General features: G+C 39.6%; 1 protein-coding gene across 2 annotated transcripts in view; it reads left to right on the top strand.

Annotated features, from left to right (window-relative positions):
* Positions 1-15,123, top strand: part of LMBRD1 (LMBR1 domain containing 1) — a 258,648-nt gene that overhangs the window by 47,145 nt on the left and 196,380 nt on the right. For both annotated transcript variants that reach the window (XM_065400966.1, XM_065400965.1), the window contains exons 4-5: positions 1,316-1,413; positions 6,543-6,610. In XM_065400966.1, the coding sequence (XP_065257038.1) occupies positions 1,316-1,413; positions 6,543-6,610 (166 nt within the window). The remainder of the gene's footprint in view (positions 1-1,315; positions 1,414-6,542; positions 6,611-15,123) is intronic.

Below are 15,123 nucleotides of genomic sequence, written 5' to 3'. Positions count from 1 at the left end.
AATTTGTAATACATATAGGAAACCATACTAGACATTATAAATGATCCTAAAACAAAAGGGTGACAATCAGTCATAAGGATTGTTCTGGTCTGTCATTTCTTTCTGCTATTCAAAAAGGGTGGCTGGCAGGATGAAATCAAATCATACATTACTTCTCATAGTAGAATTATAAAATCCTGCTCCTACACAGGATTTGCACATTGAATCCTTACATTATTTTTCATTTTCTTTTAATAAGAACAAGCATCCTCCCCTAAACTTATAGCATGTAATCTGAGGAAAGACAACTTTCTGAAGACTTTCAAGTAAATGTTAATTAGTTCATGAATTTAGTTCTTTTACAAAGTGAAAGGAAACAATATTAACTGTCTAATCTGTTCCTCCCCACCTCCCTCCTCATTTTAGGCATATTGTGCCCTTCTTCCTTCACATGTCTGTTCGTTCCTGCTCTGTCACTATGGCTACTGGAAGTATGTGGGTGTCAGCTATTCACAACTGTGAAATATGAGGCAGGATGGAGAGGAGAGGGTGTCATTTGATTCTTTCCCATCAATGAGAGGAGGGCTACACTCTCACCATCGCTTGTCTCCACCAGTGTCAAAGGAGTGATCCAGCAACTCATTCCAGTTTTTTGGCTATTGGTGGCTTTTTTTCTTCTTCCTCTTCTCATCCCTTCTGTGATGGAAGGGCTCAGTCTCAGTGACAGAATTATATTTTTGTGGTCTGAAGCCTTGAGGAAGGAGAAGGTGCTGGCTATTGAAATTTTCTGTCCTATATCCCCTTCCTCCCTAATAACTCCTGACAGCATATTGGCAATAGGTTACTAGTTTTCAAAAGAACTGATGGTTGGAGTCTGATTTATTTGTACGTGAAACATAAATTCAGTAATTACTGATGGTTTATTTTGTAGGGGGAAAAAAAGTCTTGTGACATAATAGCTCTAAAGATCACATGACTGACAACATATGTAGGAATAATTGCAGATAATTTGATCATATAATTGCATGCCATTTGAAAACCTGCATTGCCAGTTATTATGACTTATTGCTGAGATCTGACAGGTTCCTCTTAATGGTTGATGTGTAATAAATGTCTTATCTGGCCAGCAAATAACTAGACTCACTGCAATCTCAACCCACTTGTTCTAGAGGTAAATTATCAGAATGACACCTTTTTTTAGTTGGGATGAGAGGAAATGGTGAAGTTCTAAGACATTTTGATTACTTTACCAGTTAATTTTTAGCTGTTGTGGTGTAACAATGTAAACCAACACAACTTGGATTTAATTTTTCGTCTGCTTTTTTTCTCTTCTCAGCTTTGTATTCCATCATATTGTTCTGTGTGTTTTTGTGGATCCCTTTTGTCTATTTCTATTATGAAGAGAAGGATGAAGATGATACCAGCACATGCTCAGTAAGTTCATTTATGCCACACCTAGCTTTGACTTGTTTCTTAAGGTCTGAATGCAGTAGCCAAATAATAATGAAGTCTAACATCTGTTCTGCTTCAACTGTTCAGAGTACCTTTTGTTGAACCATTATCTCTGATCTTAATTTTAAACAAAATAAGTAGGGCTGTCAAGTGATTAAAAAAAATTAATCGCGCGATTAAACAATAATAGAATACCTTTTATTTAAATATTTTTGGATGTTTTCTACATTTTCAAATATATTGATTTCAATTACCACACAGAATACAAAGTGTACAGTGCTCACTTTCTATTTATTTTTATTACAAATGTTAGCACTGAAAAGAAATAGTATTTTTCAATTCCATCATTATAATTACTGTAGTGCAATCTCTTTATCATGACCGTTGAACTTACAAATGTAGAATTATGTACAAAAAAATTACTGCATTCAAAAACAGAACAGTGTAAAACTTTAGAGCCTACAAGCACTCAGTCCTACTTCAGCCAATTGCTCAGACAAACAAGTTTGGTTACAATTTGCAGGAGATAATGCTGCCCGCTTTTTGTTTACAACATCACCTGAAAGCGAGAACAGGCATTCTCATGGCATTGTAGTAGCTGGCATCACAAGATATTTACGTGCCAGATGCACTTAAGATTCGTATGTCCCTTCATGTTTCTACACCATTCCAGAGGACATGTGTCCATAATGATGAAGGGTTCTGCTCAATAACGATCCAAAGCAGAGCGTACCGACACATGTTTGTTTTCATCAATTGAGTCAGATGCCACCAGCAGAAGGTTGATTTTCTATTTTGGTGGTTCGGGTTCTGTAGTTTCCGCATTGGAGTGTTGCTCTTTTAAGACTTTTGAAAGAATGCACCATGCCTCATCCCTCTCAGATTTTGGGCGATACTTCAGATTCTTAAATCTTGGGTCGAGTGCTGTAGCTATTTTTAGAAATCTCACATGGCACCTTCTTTGTGTTTAGTCAAATCTGCTGTGAAAGTGTTCTTAAAACTAACAAGTGCTAGATCATCATCCGACACTGTTATAATATGAACTATATGGCAGAGTGTGGGTAAAACCGAGTAGGAGACCTACAGTTCTACGCCAAGGAGTTCTGTCACTAATTTAATTAACGCATATTTTTTTTTTTTTTTTTTTTTTTTTTAAATGAGCATGGAAGCATGTCCTCTGGAATGGGTGCTGAAGCATGAAGGGGCACATGAATGTTTAGCATATCTGGCACGTAAATATCTTGCAACGCCAGCTACTACAGTGCCATGCGAATGCCTGGTCTTACTTTCTGGTGACATTATAAATAAGAAAAGGACAGCATTATCTCCTATAAATGTAAACAAGCTTGTTTGTCTGAGCAATTGGCTGAAGTAGGACTGAATGGACTTGTAGGCTCTAAAGTTTTACACTGTTTTGTTTTTGAGTGCAGTTATGTACCAAAAAATAATCTACATTTATAAGTTACACTTTCATGATAAAGAGATTGCACTATAGTACTTGCCTGAGGTGAGTTGAAAAATACTATTTTATCATTTTTACAGTGCAAATATTTATCAAAAATAATATAAAGTGAGCACTGTACACTGTATCCTGTGTTGTAATAGAAATCAATATATTTGGAAATGTAGAAAAACATCCAAAAATATTTAATACAGTTCAATTGGTGTTGTGTTTAACAGTGTGATTAATCACGTGAGTTAATTGCGATTGACAGCCCTAAAAATAAAACATACACTGACATTCAAGTCTTTAATTTGAAGAAGTTGGTGGTTACTTCTGTTACAAGAAACATAGACTTCTTTAAAAATATGCTAAATTAAGGAGTCCATTTGAGTTGCAATATTAATACTTAGCTTAATGTTAATTATCCATGATATGCCCTCCACAGTGCTCCATTGTAGCAGTCACATTTTAGCAGAATGTCAGGCAGAAGGACAACAAGGAGTCTGGTGGCACCTTAAAGACTAACAGATTTATTTGGGCATAAGCTTTCGTGAGTAAAAACCTCACTTCTTCGGATGCATAGAGTGAAAGTTACAGATGCAGGCATTATATACTGACACATGGAGAGCAGGGAGTTACTTCGCAAGTGGAGAACCAGTGTTGACAGGGCCAATACGATCAGGGTGGATGTAGTCCACTCCCAATAATAGATGAGGAGGTGTCAATTCCAGGAGAGGAAAAGCTGCTTCTGTAATGAGCCAGCCACTCCCAGTCCCTATTCAAACCCAGATTAATGGTGTTGAATTTGCAAATTAATTTTAGTTCTGCTGTTTCTCTTTGAAGTCTGTTTCTGAAGTTTTTTTGTTCAATGATAGTGACTTTTAAATCTGTAATAGAATGACCAGGGAGATTGAAGTGTTCACTTACTGGCTTATGTATGTTACCATTCCTGATGTCTGATTTGTGTCCATTTATTCTTTTGCGGAAGGACTGTCTGGTTTGGCCAATGTACATGGCAGAGGGGCATTGCTGGCACATGATGGCATATATAACATTAGTGGATGTGCAGGTGAATGAGCCCTTGATGGTGTGGCTGATGTGGTTGGGTCCTCTGATGGTGTCGCCAGAGTAGATATGGGGACAGAGTAGGCAACGAGGTTTGCTACAGGGATTGGTTCCTGGGTTGGTGTTTCTGTGGTGTGGTGTGTAGTTGCTGGTGAGTATTTGCTTCAGGTTGGGGGGTTGTCTGTAAGCGAGGACTGGCCTGCCTCCCAAGGTCTGTGAGAGTGAGGGATCATTTTCCAGGATAGGTTGTAGATCGTGGATAATGCGCTGGAGAGGTTTTAGCTGGGGGCTGTATGTGATGGCCAGTGGTGTTCTGTTATTGTCCTAGTTGGGCCTGCCCTGTAGTAGGTGATTTCTGGGTACCCGTCTTGCTCTGTCAGTCTGTTTCCTCACTTCCCCAGGTGGGTATTGTAGTTTTACAAATGCTTGATAAAGATCTTGTAGGTGTTTGTCTCTGTCTGAGGGGTTGGAGCAAATTCGGTTGTATCTTAGGGCTTGGCTGTAGACAATGGATCGTGTGATGTGTCTTGGATGGAAGCTGGAGGCATGTAGGTACGTATAGCGGTCAGTAGGTTTCCGGTATAGGGTGGTGTTTATGTGACCATCACTTATTTGCACTGTAGTGTCCAGGAAGTGGATCTCTTGTGTGGACTGGTCCAGGCTGAGGTTGATGGTGGGGTGGAAATTGTTGAAGTCCAGGTGGAATTCTTCAAGGGCCTCCTTTCCGTGGGTCCATATGATGAAGATGTCATCAATGTAGTGCAAGTAGAGGAGGGGCACTAGGGGACGAGAGCTGAGGAAGTGTTGTTCTAAGTCAGCCATAAAAATGTTGGCATACTGTGGGGCCATGCGGGTACCCATAGCAGTGCCACTGACTTGAAGGTATAAGTTGTCCCCAAATCTGAAGTGGTTATGGGTGAGGACAAAGTCACAAAGCTCAGCCACCAGGCGTGCTGTGGCCTCATCAGGGATACTGTTCCTGACAGCTTGTAGTCCATCCTCATGTGGAATATTGGTGTAAAGTGCTTCTACATCCATGGTGGCCAGGATGGTGTTTTCAGGAAGAACACCAATGCATTGTAGTTTCCTCAGGAAGTCGGTGGTGTCTCGAAGATAGCTGGGAGTGCTGGTAGCGTAGGGTCTGAGGAGAGAGTCCAAATAGCCAGATAATCCTGCTGTAAGAGTGCCAATGCCTGAGATGATGGGGCGTCCAGGGTTTCCGGGTTTATGGATCTTGGGTAGCAGATAGAATACCCCTGGTTGGGATTCTGGGGGTGTGTCCATGTAGATTTGTTCCCGTACTGTAGCTGGGAATTTCTTGAGCAGATGGTGTAGTTTCTTTTGGTATTCCTCAGTGGGATCAGAGGATAGTGGCCTGTAGAATGTGGTCTTGGAGAGTTGCCTGGCAGCCTCCTGTTCATAATCCGACCTGTTCATTATGACTACAGCACCTCCTTTGTCAGCCCCTTTGATGATGTCAGAGTTGTTTCTGAGGCTGTGGATGGCATTGCGTTCTGTACGGCTGAGGTTATGGGACAAGTGATGTTGTTGTTTGTCCACAATTTCAGCCTGTGCACGTCTGCGGAAGCACTCTATGTAGAGGTCCAGTCTGTCATTTCGACCGTCAGGAGGAGTCCACGCAGAGTAGTTCTTCTTGTAGTGTTGGTAGGAGGGTTCCTGTGGGTCAGTGCACTGTTCAGTGGTGCGTTGAAAATATTCCTTGAGTCGGAGACGACGAAAGTAGGCTTCCAGATCACCGCAGAACTGTATCGTGTTCGTGGGGATGGTGGGACAGAAAGAGAGTCCCCGAGGTAGGACAGACTCTGGCAGAAGGAACAATTCTCTTGGTCCCAACCTTCCCTACACCCAGGGTATAAATACTGTACCCTATAACAGTCTCTCAGGTATTCTCTCCTGAAGCTCTGTTCGTAACTGGGCTCTGAAGTAAAAGAAGAATGGTAAAAATGGCTTTGAGTTCATGTAGTCAGAAAACTAGTTACTTCTCCTAAGGAGGAACATGTTACAAAAGAGTGCCATTAAATGAAAATAGGCAGCAGTGCTCTCCTGACACTAGCATTTATTCTGAATGCCACATTAGGAGAATAGTTAATTTAATGAAAATGTCAATCAAACTCCCCATAGCAGTACTAGAGTTCAGATTAGGGCATGTTGCAGATACATGCTTATATTTGTCACTCTACTTCATAGTACAAGCAGACCCGGAGAAGAAAGTTCTGATTAGTCTATTAGTATAGTGCCTTTTTCTCTATTGAATAGCACACCCAAGATGGATGTTCAAGAGGATTTAAAGCAGTGACATTTGGCCAGAGCAGGTTGCCTGAGCATATATTTTGTGTGATAGATCTTAATTTCATATGGTTATTACCTCTTAACATCTGCCTTAGAGTTAACAAATCGTATAGTTTGAAGTTTGCATTCTTGAAACAAAATCAGTTTTAGTTTTGTTAAACAGTAATATTTTTATAGAAAGCATGTCGCACTAAATATTCTATCCTGTGATTTTATTGGTTAAAAATGCAGATGTTTTACTTGATTTTTTTAATTTTCAATATATTAACACTTTGTTTAATTTAAAATACAGCATTTTCAAACTGCACTCAAGTATACTCTGGGATTCCTCATGGTTTGCGCAGTTCTTCTTCTAATTGGGTAAGTATATACTTCATTGAAGTGAAGGTAAAGGAAAAAATTAGATTAATAACTGAAGAGGTAAAGCGAAAAATAGCATCATAAAAAAAAATCCCTATAAGGATTCTGATATCCTGAATCACCAGCGCAAAGCTAGGGTAAGTTATGGTAACATCAGACCCACAATGGAGCTTTTTTTTTTTCTGTTCAGTTTTTTAAATTCTTCATAATATACAGATCTTGGGGGGAGAGAGACTCTCATACTCAAGATTGTCAGGGATGTATCTTAAACATTTGAATCCATTTCTATAGTTGAGGAAAACTATCCAGCTATTTCATGTTGCCTACTGTATTTCGATGCATACACGTAGGAGGCAGAATTAGTTATGCATGCAGCTTTAACTTTGGATTTTTCTGACTTTGTGCTATCTTAAAACTTAATATATTTGTATGAAATGTAATGCTTATAATTAGTCTTAAGTTTACATCATAATATACACTATAGGCCATGTAATGAGAATATCTAAACTTCTGTATTTCCTGATTTCCTTTTTAAACCTGTGAAATTCACTTGTGCATTAAGGCCCTAATTTAGGAAGCCATGTGGATGGTGGGCTAAGAGTTTTATGACTATGCATAAATGCTTTCTGAATTGGGATCGAATAGTTCAGTGTGGGCTCATACTTATGTATGTACATACATAATTGTCTTTTGGTGTAAAGGCTTTATTGGCTTTAGTTTGGGATATATGCATTACTCAAGTAAGGGAATAAGAAATTATTTTCTTTCCCATAAATAATAGTGTTCTGCAGAAATTTAAGCATTATTCCATGTCCTGTTTGTTTCATTTTTAATAATTAGGTGTATAGTTAGGTGCCACCGGACTCCTTGTTTAGGTGTATATACAGTACTTAATGAAAGAACCTGCCATGGCACATGAACTAAGTAGTGTTTAAATGTTTCTAAAGTATGATGGAACATTCAGTTTTTTTAACTGTGTGTATGGTAGCTTCACAGGATGAACCCTACAAAGTGATCCTTGGATGGATAGACAGTAGAATATCAAGTAGAAGTAGATATTAGCACTATATATAAACCTTGTGAGAGAGCACTGTAGTAGAGTCCAGTTCTGATGTGTACACAGCAAAAACTATACTGACCAATTGGAACAAGTGCAGAAAAGAGCTACAATTATAATTTGGAGTTTGGAAAACCTGCTTTACAATGAAACTAATTAAGCTCAATCTATTTAGCTGATTTAAGAGACTGCGAAGAGGTGACAAATTCAGGCTAGAAATAAGATGAAAATGTGTGGGTAACTAGCTATTGAAATAACTTAACAAACTTACCTTTCAGTCTCTTGAAGTCTGCAAGTCAAGAGTGAAGCTTGAACTCAGCTAGAATTTATAGGTTTGATGCAGGAAGTATTGGATTAAATTCTGTGGTCTTTTAGTAGGGGTGGCAGAAAGGAGAGGTTATAATTACTGTAGGCACAATGTAGCTTACAGTGGCAGAGCTTAGTTCTGTTATGTCTGGTTAAGTTGCGCTCTTCTGCTATGTGGTCTTCCTTGTGCAACCCGCTTTCAAACTGCTCCCACAGTCTGCTATATACACTCCTATCTAATCTTCAGGATATCAGTCTGATCCCCTATACCTTTTTTGGGGGGAAAAGTGTCCAAGTTTACTAAATATCTGTTGGCTAGATTCTGAACTAGATGTTTACCTTTCTAAAATGACCCGTGGCTCAATCTTTTCTATCCAGTTAAATATGGGGGTTACCCAGTAATGAGCTAGCAGGTTCACTGTAGTGTTGGTAAAAGAAAACCGTTCCCACAGTGAGGTATGGCCATAATCCATATTATTTTTTAAATTGTGGCTAATAACCAAATCTGTTAAGAAAATGATTTTTAATTTAAAAGTTAATATTTACTCAGTTATTGATTAGTATCTGATGCAATCAGGGATTAAAGTTGATTAAACATTGGCTGGGGCAATGAGAGTTTCCTCCCAGGAGGAGCTGAAGCTGGTGGGGATGGCTACTTAACTAAGACAGAGAGAGGAGTGAGTCTTGCACTTCTCGCTTGTGCCCCCTAACCTATTAACCTCACCAAAGAATTATGGTGGTAGGTATGTATGTCCTTATTCCTGGAAAAAGAAGTAGAAGGATCTCACACACCATAGCTACGTGTGTAAATGTGGATAAATGTTGCTTTTTAATGGCAACCAAGTACACAAAAATGAAATATTGATGATCTTGGCTCACAACTACTTTTCCTTTCTAAATGCCTTCTGTCACCAGAAGACACTTTTAAATAACGTTGAATTTTTCTAGATACTATAGAAAGATCGCTGTTAAACTGTTCATGTGTACCTTATTTATATTGATAGGTACACCTCTACCCCGATATAACGCTGTCCTTGGGAGCCAAAAAATCTTACCATGTTACAGGTGAAACCGCGTTATATCGAACTTGCTTTGATCCACCGGAGTGTGCAGCCCTGCCCCCCCTGGAGTGGTGCTTTACCGTGTTATATCCAAATTTGTGTTATATCGGGGTAGAGGTGTATGTTTCTTTTAAACTGCTTGTTTACCCGTTTTGGCTTGTCATGTTTTCTTGTGCATATGGTTTGCTTATGACTACTCCATGAGTCACTTTAGCTGCGTGCCTAAAACTTGAAGCATATTCCTAGATTACTCTCTTGATTTGATTAGTTGAGGCATCCCTACACAACAATATCTCAGCAGTCCATAGTATAAAAAATAATTCAAGGCTGTAACGTAATGCCTATAACCAAAAATAATGTTCATTTGATTACCACATGTAAAGTGTTTGAATTACACACATTCTACTCAGAGTATCCTAAATTTCCTTGTTGCAGTATAATTTTTAAAAATCCTATGAATGTAGTTTTAATGTAATTTGTCTATAAATAAAAATGACTGAGTTGAATTTCAATAGCTTCTAGAATTAAGTCACCAAAGACTACAATTAAATCCCTCATGTTTGAGCATCAAAATTTAAACTACCTTTTTATATAAACTTGGCGTTAGAACTACTTACAGGAACTTGCAACATATGCTTCAGTTATCTTCTACCTTCTACTTCCCTTGTGCATTTATACTTTCCCTTGTTCTGGGTAGCCCAATTGTTATGAGTGACTAATAGGTTCCCAGAGAAGGAATATAGCTCAAGGGCTGAAAACAGGCGAGAAGACATTGAGAGTCTACTCTGAAAAGTGACTGTGGAGTTTGGCATTGTGGGGTTTCTTGTTTGTGGGAATGACTTCAGATAAAATGAGCAGCCCAATTCTGAGGTGCAATTCAAATGGAAGTAAAACAAAGTTAGTTTTAACTGCAGTCCATAAATGTCAATCCAGTTTAAGTGTCAAGTTGGGTTCTTTCTTTATCTCGCGTCACTTGTATGAAGATTATACACCCAGTTGTAAACCTGTGCAACCTTAATGTTTGCCACTTATCTCCTCAGTGGTGACTGTTCAGTCCTGCTGCCTTCAGTGGATTTGTGCACTTCTGTATGATTAGAATGTAGTAGACAAGTTTGTAGATCCACAAGGAGATGCATTCACTTTGCTGTAGCTCTGTTGGTTCTGGTTTTGCATCATCTGTTGAGTCAAAGCTAGAGTTTAGAGAGAAACTATTGCCACTGCTAAAAAGGATGGACTACTATCCTAAACAAAGTCCGTTTTCATGGCAGGTGTACAGCTGGAGCTGACTGTGCTGTCAGTTTTATTGGGAGTCTCATTTGTGGGCCATCCTCCGAAAACAATTGATGCCCCACATTCTAGAAGGTACAGTGATAGACTTCCTATTGTTCTATGCATGAAAGTGTCTCCCCAAGTTGTTGACCCTTTGAGAACTAAGGAAGTTCCTGTCTGTTTTGCATTACAAATAAACCGCAGGAATTTGGCTAATATACAGTATCTTGAGAACAACTTCCCGTGCCTTTGTTTTTATAGTTTTGCTAGTTAATTTGGGGATGTTGCAGCTGTTCAATAGTTGAAGACAGGTCTAAATGCCTTACACACATTCTGTGTGATGGTTAGTAACTGTACAGCCAACTGAAGATCAGCCAACCACTTTGTTCCATTGCATACCCCTGTGGGCCAGAGAGATTATGGCAAAGGATGCCTGCTTATAGGCGCTGAACCAGAAGAGGGCTGAATTATGTTGCAATGCTAGGGTCCTGGTAGTGCAGTGGAGACACATTTTTAATCTCTGTATAACAAATTTCAGTTTTTAGAATAGAAAAAGCATGGGTGGGGATAGCCAAGACAGAGGTCATTGAGAATCTTAGTGACTTAATTGGGCCCAGTCCTCTTTCCTCCTCCCCATCAACAATGCTGTATCTTCTTGCCCACTTTCCTTGTTTAACCCATCTTTGTGCCCCAGTGACCACATCACATCCCTCATATTTTTCCTTAGTCTCTTGATACATTAGTTGCCTCCTTTATAGTAAAACATGGCTTTTCTCAATCCTAAAAAAGTTCATTCACCTCACATCCCACTCCACTATTGCTTATCCTTATTTCTCCTTTACTTCTCTGAACTTAGGTTGTACCACTTACAACTTAGTCATCAGTTCCTTTTGTCAAACTGTCCTGGCTTTTGCCTTATGCACTTCACTGAGTAAACCGCTTTCCCTGAGGTCTTGAATGACATTCTCTTGGCCAAATCTCATGGCTTCTGCTTTATCCTTCCTTGACATGTAGGTTGCTTTTGACACTGCTGATAATGCCATGGTTCTTGAAATCTTGTCCTCCACTTAGCTCTTGCAACTACATCTTCCTCTGGTGGCTTTCCTCTTACTTCTTTGATCTCTTCTGTGCCTTCTCTTTCCATGAGGGTCTTAAAGGACTTTATTGACCCATTCTTCTTTTCCTTTTACCATTTCATGAAGTAACATTCAGCTTCTCCTGCCAACATAGCTACTGTTTCTTGTGAAGATGGAATTAAGCTGACGGGCTCTCTCCCTTCAGCTTATAGCATCTTGACCAGACGAGCTACAGCAGCAAGACTGCTTTGATGCAAATTTGTAGTGTAGACCTGCCTTTACCGTTGTACTCATTCAACTAGGTGTCAAACATGTTTCCTGGGTAATGTGGCTGACTGGAATAGGCTTATTTTGCATAGCGTTAGGCATGTGCTCAGCACACTGCACAAAATGAAGGTTACAGTAAAAAATGAAGGTTCCAATACAAACTGAAATTCACATTTTGACCCTGATGCATCCCACTTTATCACAATAATCATCCGGTTATTTTCTGCCACCCCTAATCTCGGCAAAATTGAATTCCTAGTCTTCCTCCCCAGTTTTCTTACCCTCCACTCCCTCATTCACTATGGACAACAACATTAATCTTTCCTGTTGCTTAGATACGTAACATGGATGTCCACCTTCTCTCTAGCTAGGCTTACATATCTGGGCTACTTCAACATGATTCTGCTGCTGCTTCCTCTGCAGCATCTGAAATTCAGTTTCTCTTTTAGCGCAGAGTCCTAAAACTCTCATTAAAGCCCATATAGCTTTCTGTCTACTACTGCAACCTCCGTCTGTTTGGCTTTAACTAGCACCCACATTACAGCTCCAGAGGCACATTCAAAATACTGCTTTTAAGATAACTTCACCTATTCTGATCATGTTAACACTTTGTTGTGGTGTAAAAAGGAGAAGCCAGTGGAAAGAAACAAATACAAGTTTCATTTTTAAGAACCTTCAGACACTAACCCTCTGTACATATGTGGTCTTGTACTTTACCATGAAATACCTCCTCACCTCTGCCACAGTCCCATTGCACCAGCTATTTCAGCTTTGATCACCTATTAGTCCATGTGTCCCACCAGCACTTTCAAACTATCTTCCATGCCGCCTATAGCCCTAGATTAATTTGGGGGGCAAAATTGTGCAAGTCACTAATTCAGATTCTTTACGCAGGTGGCTAGGTAGAACTTACAAGAAGTGAGACTGGTGAGTCACACACAGAGATGAAGACTTTTATTCAATTCTTAAATACAAACAAGTAGAATTGCAACTGTAGAAAAGTAAGAAGAGTAAGGTAGGTATAGCCAAATGACTTCCTGTATTGTGCATACTTCATCTTACGGCGTTCATCAGAAGTGAAGAAGGAAAACCCAGTTAAGTGGAGTAGCATCGTAAGTGGGAATCATGTTGCACGTTTCTATCATCTTGTCATTCTGGTATCACAATTAAGCATTGGCCATGCACCTCTTTATATATATATATTTTTATACAGTTTCCTTACATCACACGTCTGGGACCATATTTGACTTAGTCTCAGCCCTCTACACATGTGTGGCATTCCACGGGACCATAATTAGGGTTCTGACTGCTGTCATAAACTGTTCGCATCAATACGTTTCCCAGTGGTTTTGATACATAAGTGTGGGTTTGCTCCATTTTTACATGTACCTAAAAATATACTAAATCAAGCTCATTTTGTGATTTTTTTTTGTTTTGTTTTTTTGTTTATCACAAGATGCTTATTGTCATATTTTATAATCTTAAGTCAAACACTTAAGCTAACTGTCCAGGCCTCATGCTAACCATTGAAGTCTTATGCTGATTACCAGACCCTGTAGGTCTCAAACTTATTGCAAAACCTGTTTTAAATACTTTGATTTCCCCCCCACTTTACATTACAGTTTTAATATCAGCATCTTAGCTTTTCCTAACATATAGACTAGTTTTGAACATAAGCATAAACCTTCCAAGGATCAACATGCCCCTTATGCATGGAACACCAGTTCCTAACTTGTCTGTAAAACCACACCCTTGTACTCCTGCAAATCCCTCCTCAAGACCCATTTACACCATGATCCCTACAGGGAAACTGCCAACAGAAAATGGCTAGATAGCTGGCCAATAGGGACACGAGGTATTGTTTGTTTGTTTTTGTTTGTTTGTATGTGTGTGTGTGTGTATGTGTGTGTGTGTGTATATATATATATAATATATATATACATACACACACACACATATATATATATAAGTAATTTGCTTCAAATATATATATATATATATTATACACATACACATACACATACACATACACATACACATACACATACACATACACATACACATACACATACACATACACATACACATACACACACACACACACATACACATACACACACACACACACATACACACACACATACACACACACACATACACACACACATACACACACACATACACACACACACACACACATATATATATATAAAGTAATTTGCTTCAAGTCATCTTGATTTGCACATTGGTACTCTGCATAGCTAAGTGTTTCCTATCTTTGTTACCCTTGTACTCCCCTCTCTTGTTTCATCAGATTAACATGCACTTGCTGCATTCTGTCTGAATAGTGATGACCTGTAGCTTTGCCTCTCGAGTTTATCATGGGGGTGGAAAGTTCTAGATTCCAGCTGGGGGCAAAGGCTCTCCAGGCAGGCAGCTCTAAGAAATCATAAACTGACTCGGGAGATATGGGTTTATTTTGTGCAAGTGGTGAATTCAGGGTGCATGTTGAGGTGAGGGACTGTGTATTTGGGTAATTGTATTGGTGGCTGTTGATTTTATGTATGGGTTGTGTTGGGGAGTTCGTATTGAACTGTATGGGTGTTGAATCAAGCTTTGATAAACTGTGGCAGGTGAGCCAGGTAATCCGTCTGCTGTTCAGTCTCCTTCATATCACTGACTCATTACAATCAATGAAATAATTGCATGCAAATTAGCTTCAAAGTTAAGGGGGGGTGGTTGGTTGTTACTCTGTTATCGCAGTGATGTAAGACTCTTGGGAAGGAATAGATACATGTTTTATTTTATACTAGCTGAAAGCCCATCCTGTTGCCTGGGTGTAATTTGTGAAGTCATGTTAAAGGACAGTGACCGTTGAAAGCAAATATTAGGCAACAAATATAGAATACCAAGGCAAAACATGCATATTGTCAGATTGCAGTGTACGCACATGAAAGCTTCTGTTCATGTCACCTAATTCAAACATACCAACCTCCTCCCCAGTTGTTCAGACCCAGCAGCACTGACTCCTCATTCCCATGCCTTCTGCTGTCTGGGAGCTTCTCCTCTGCAGTGCCACTTCTCCCCTGTGAGGTGATGAGTCATCCTTGAAGTAGAGCCTGATTAATCCATATGTAGTGATGAGTCATTCCTGTGCTAGGCTCCAGCCATCCAGAAGACGGGAGCCAGTCTGGTGACTCTCAAGGAAGGTATTTGAGTCAAACAGGAGAAACAGCAGCTCAGTCTGCCCAATGTCACTTCATGGCTTGGAACTCTCCCCTGATTGATAGTGGTGACAGACTCCATAGGCCTTAGCCTGCTCTAACTTCAGCCTTCTTCCCAATCCTACTTCACCTCTGTCCTTACTTCAACCTGTCTCCCAGACCAACTCTTTATTCTGAACCTGTTCTTGACTCCTAGCTCAGATTCCTGGCCCAGCTCCTACCATAGTGGTCAGTATGCCATTCCATATCTTGG

This window comes from Emys orbicularis, chromosome 3 (genome assembly GCF_028017835.1).
Source record: "Emys orbicularis isolate rEmyOrb1 chromosome 3, rEmyOrb1.hap1, whole genome shotgun sequence".
Classification (NCBI taxonomy): Eukaryota; Metazoa; Chordata; order Testudines; family Emydidae; genus Emys; species Emys orbicularis.
The sequence above is the reverse complement of the archived record's forward strand: the minus strand, read 5'-3'. Positions and strand labels throughout refer to the sequence as shown.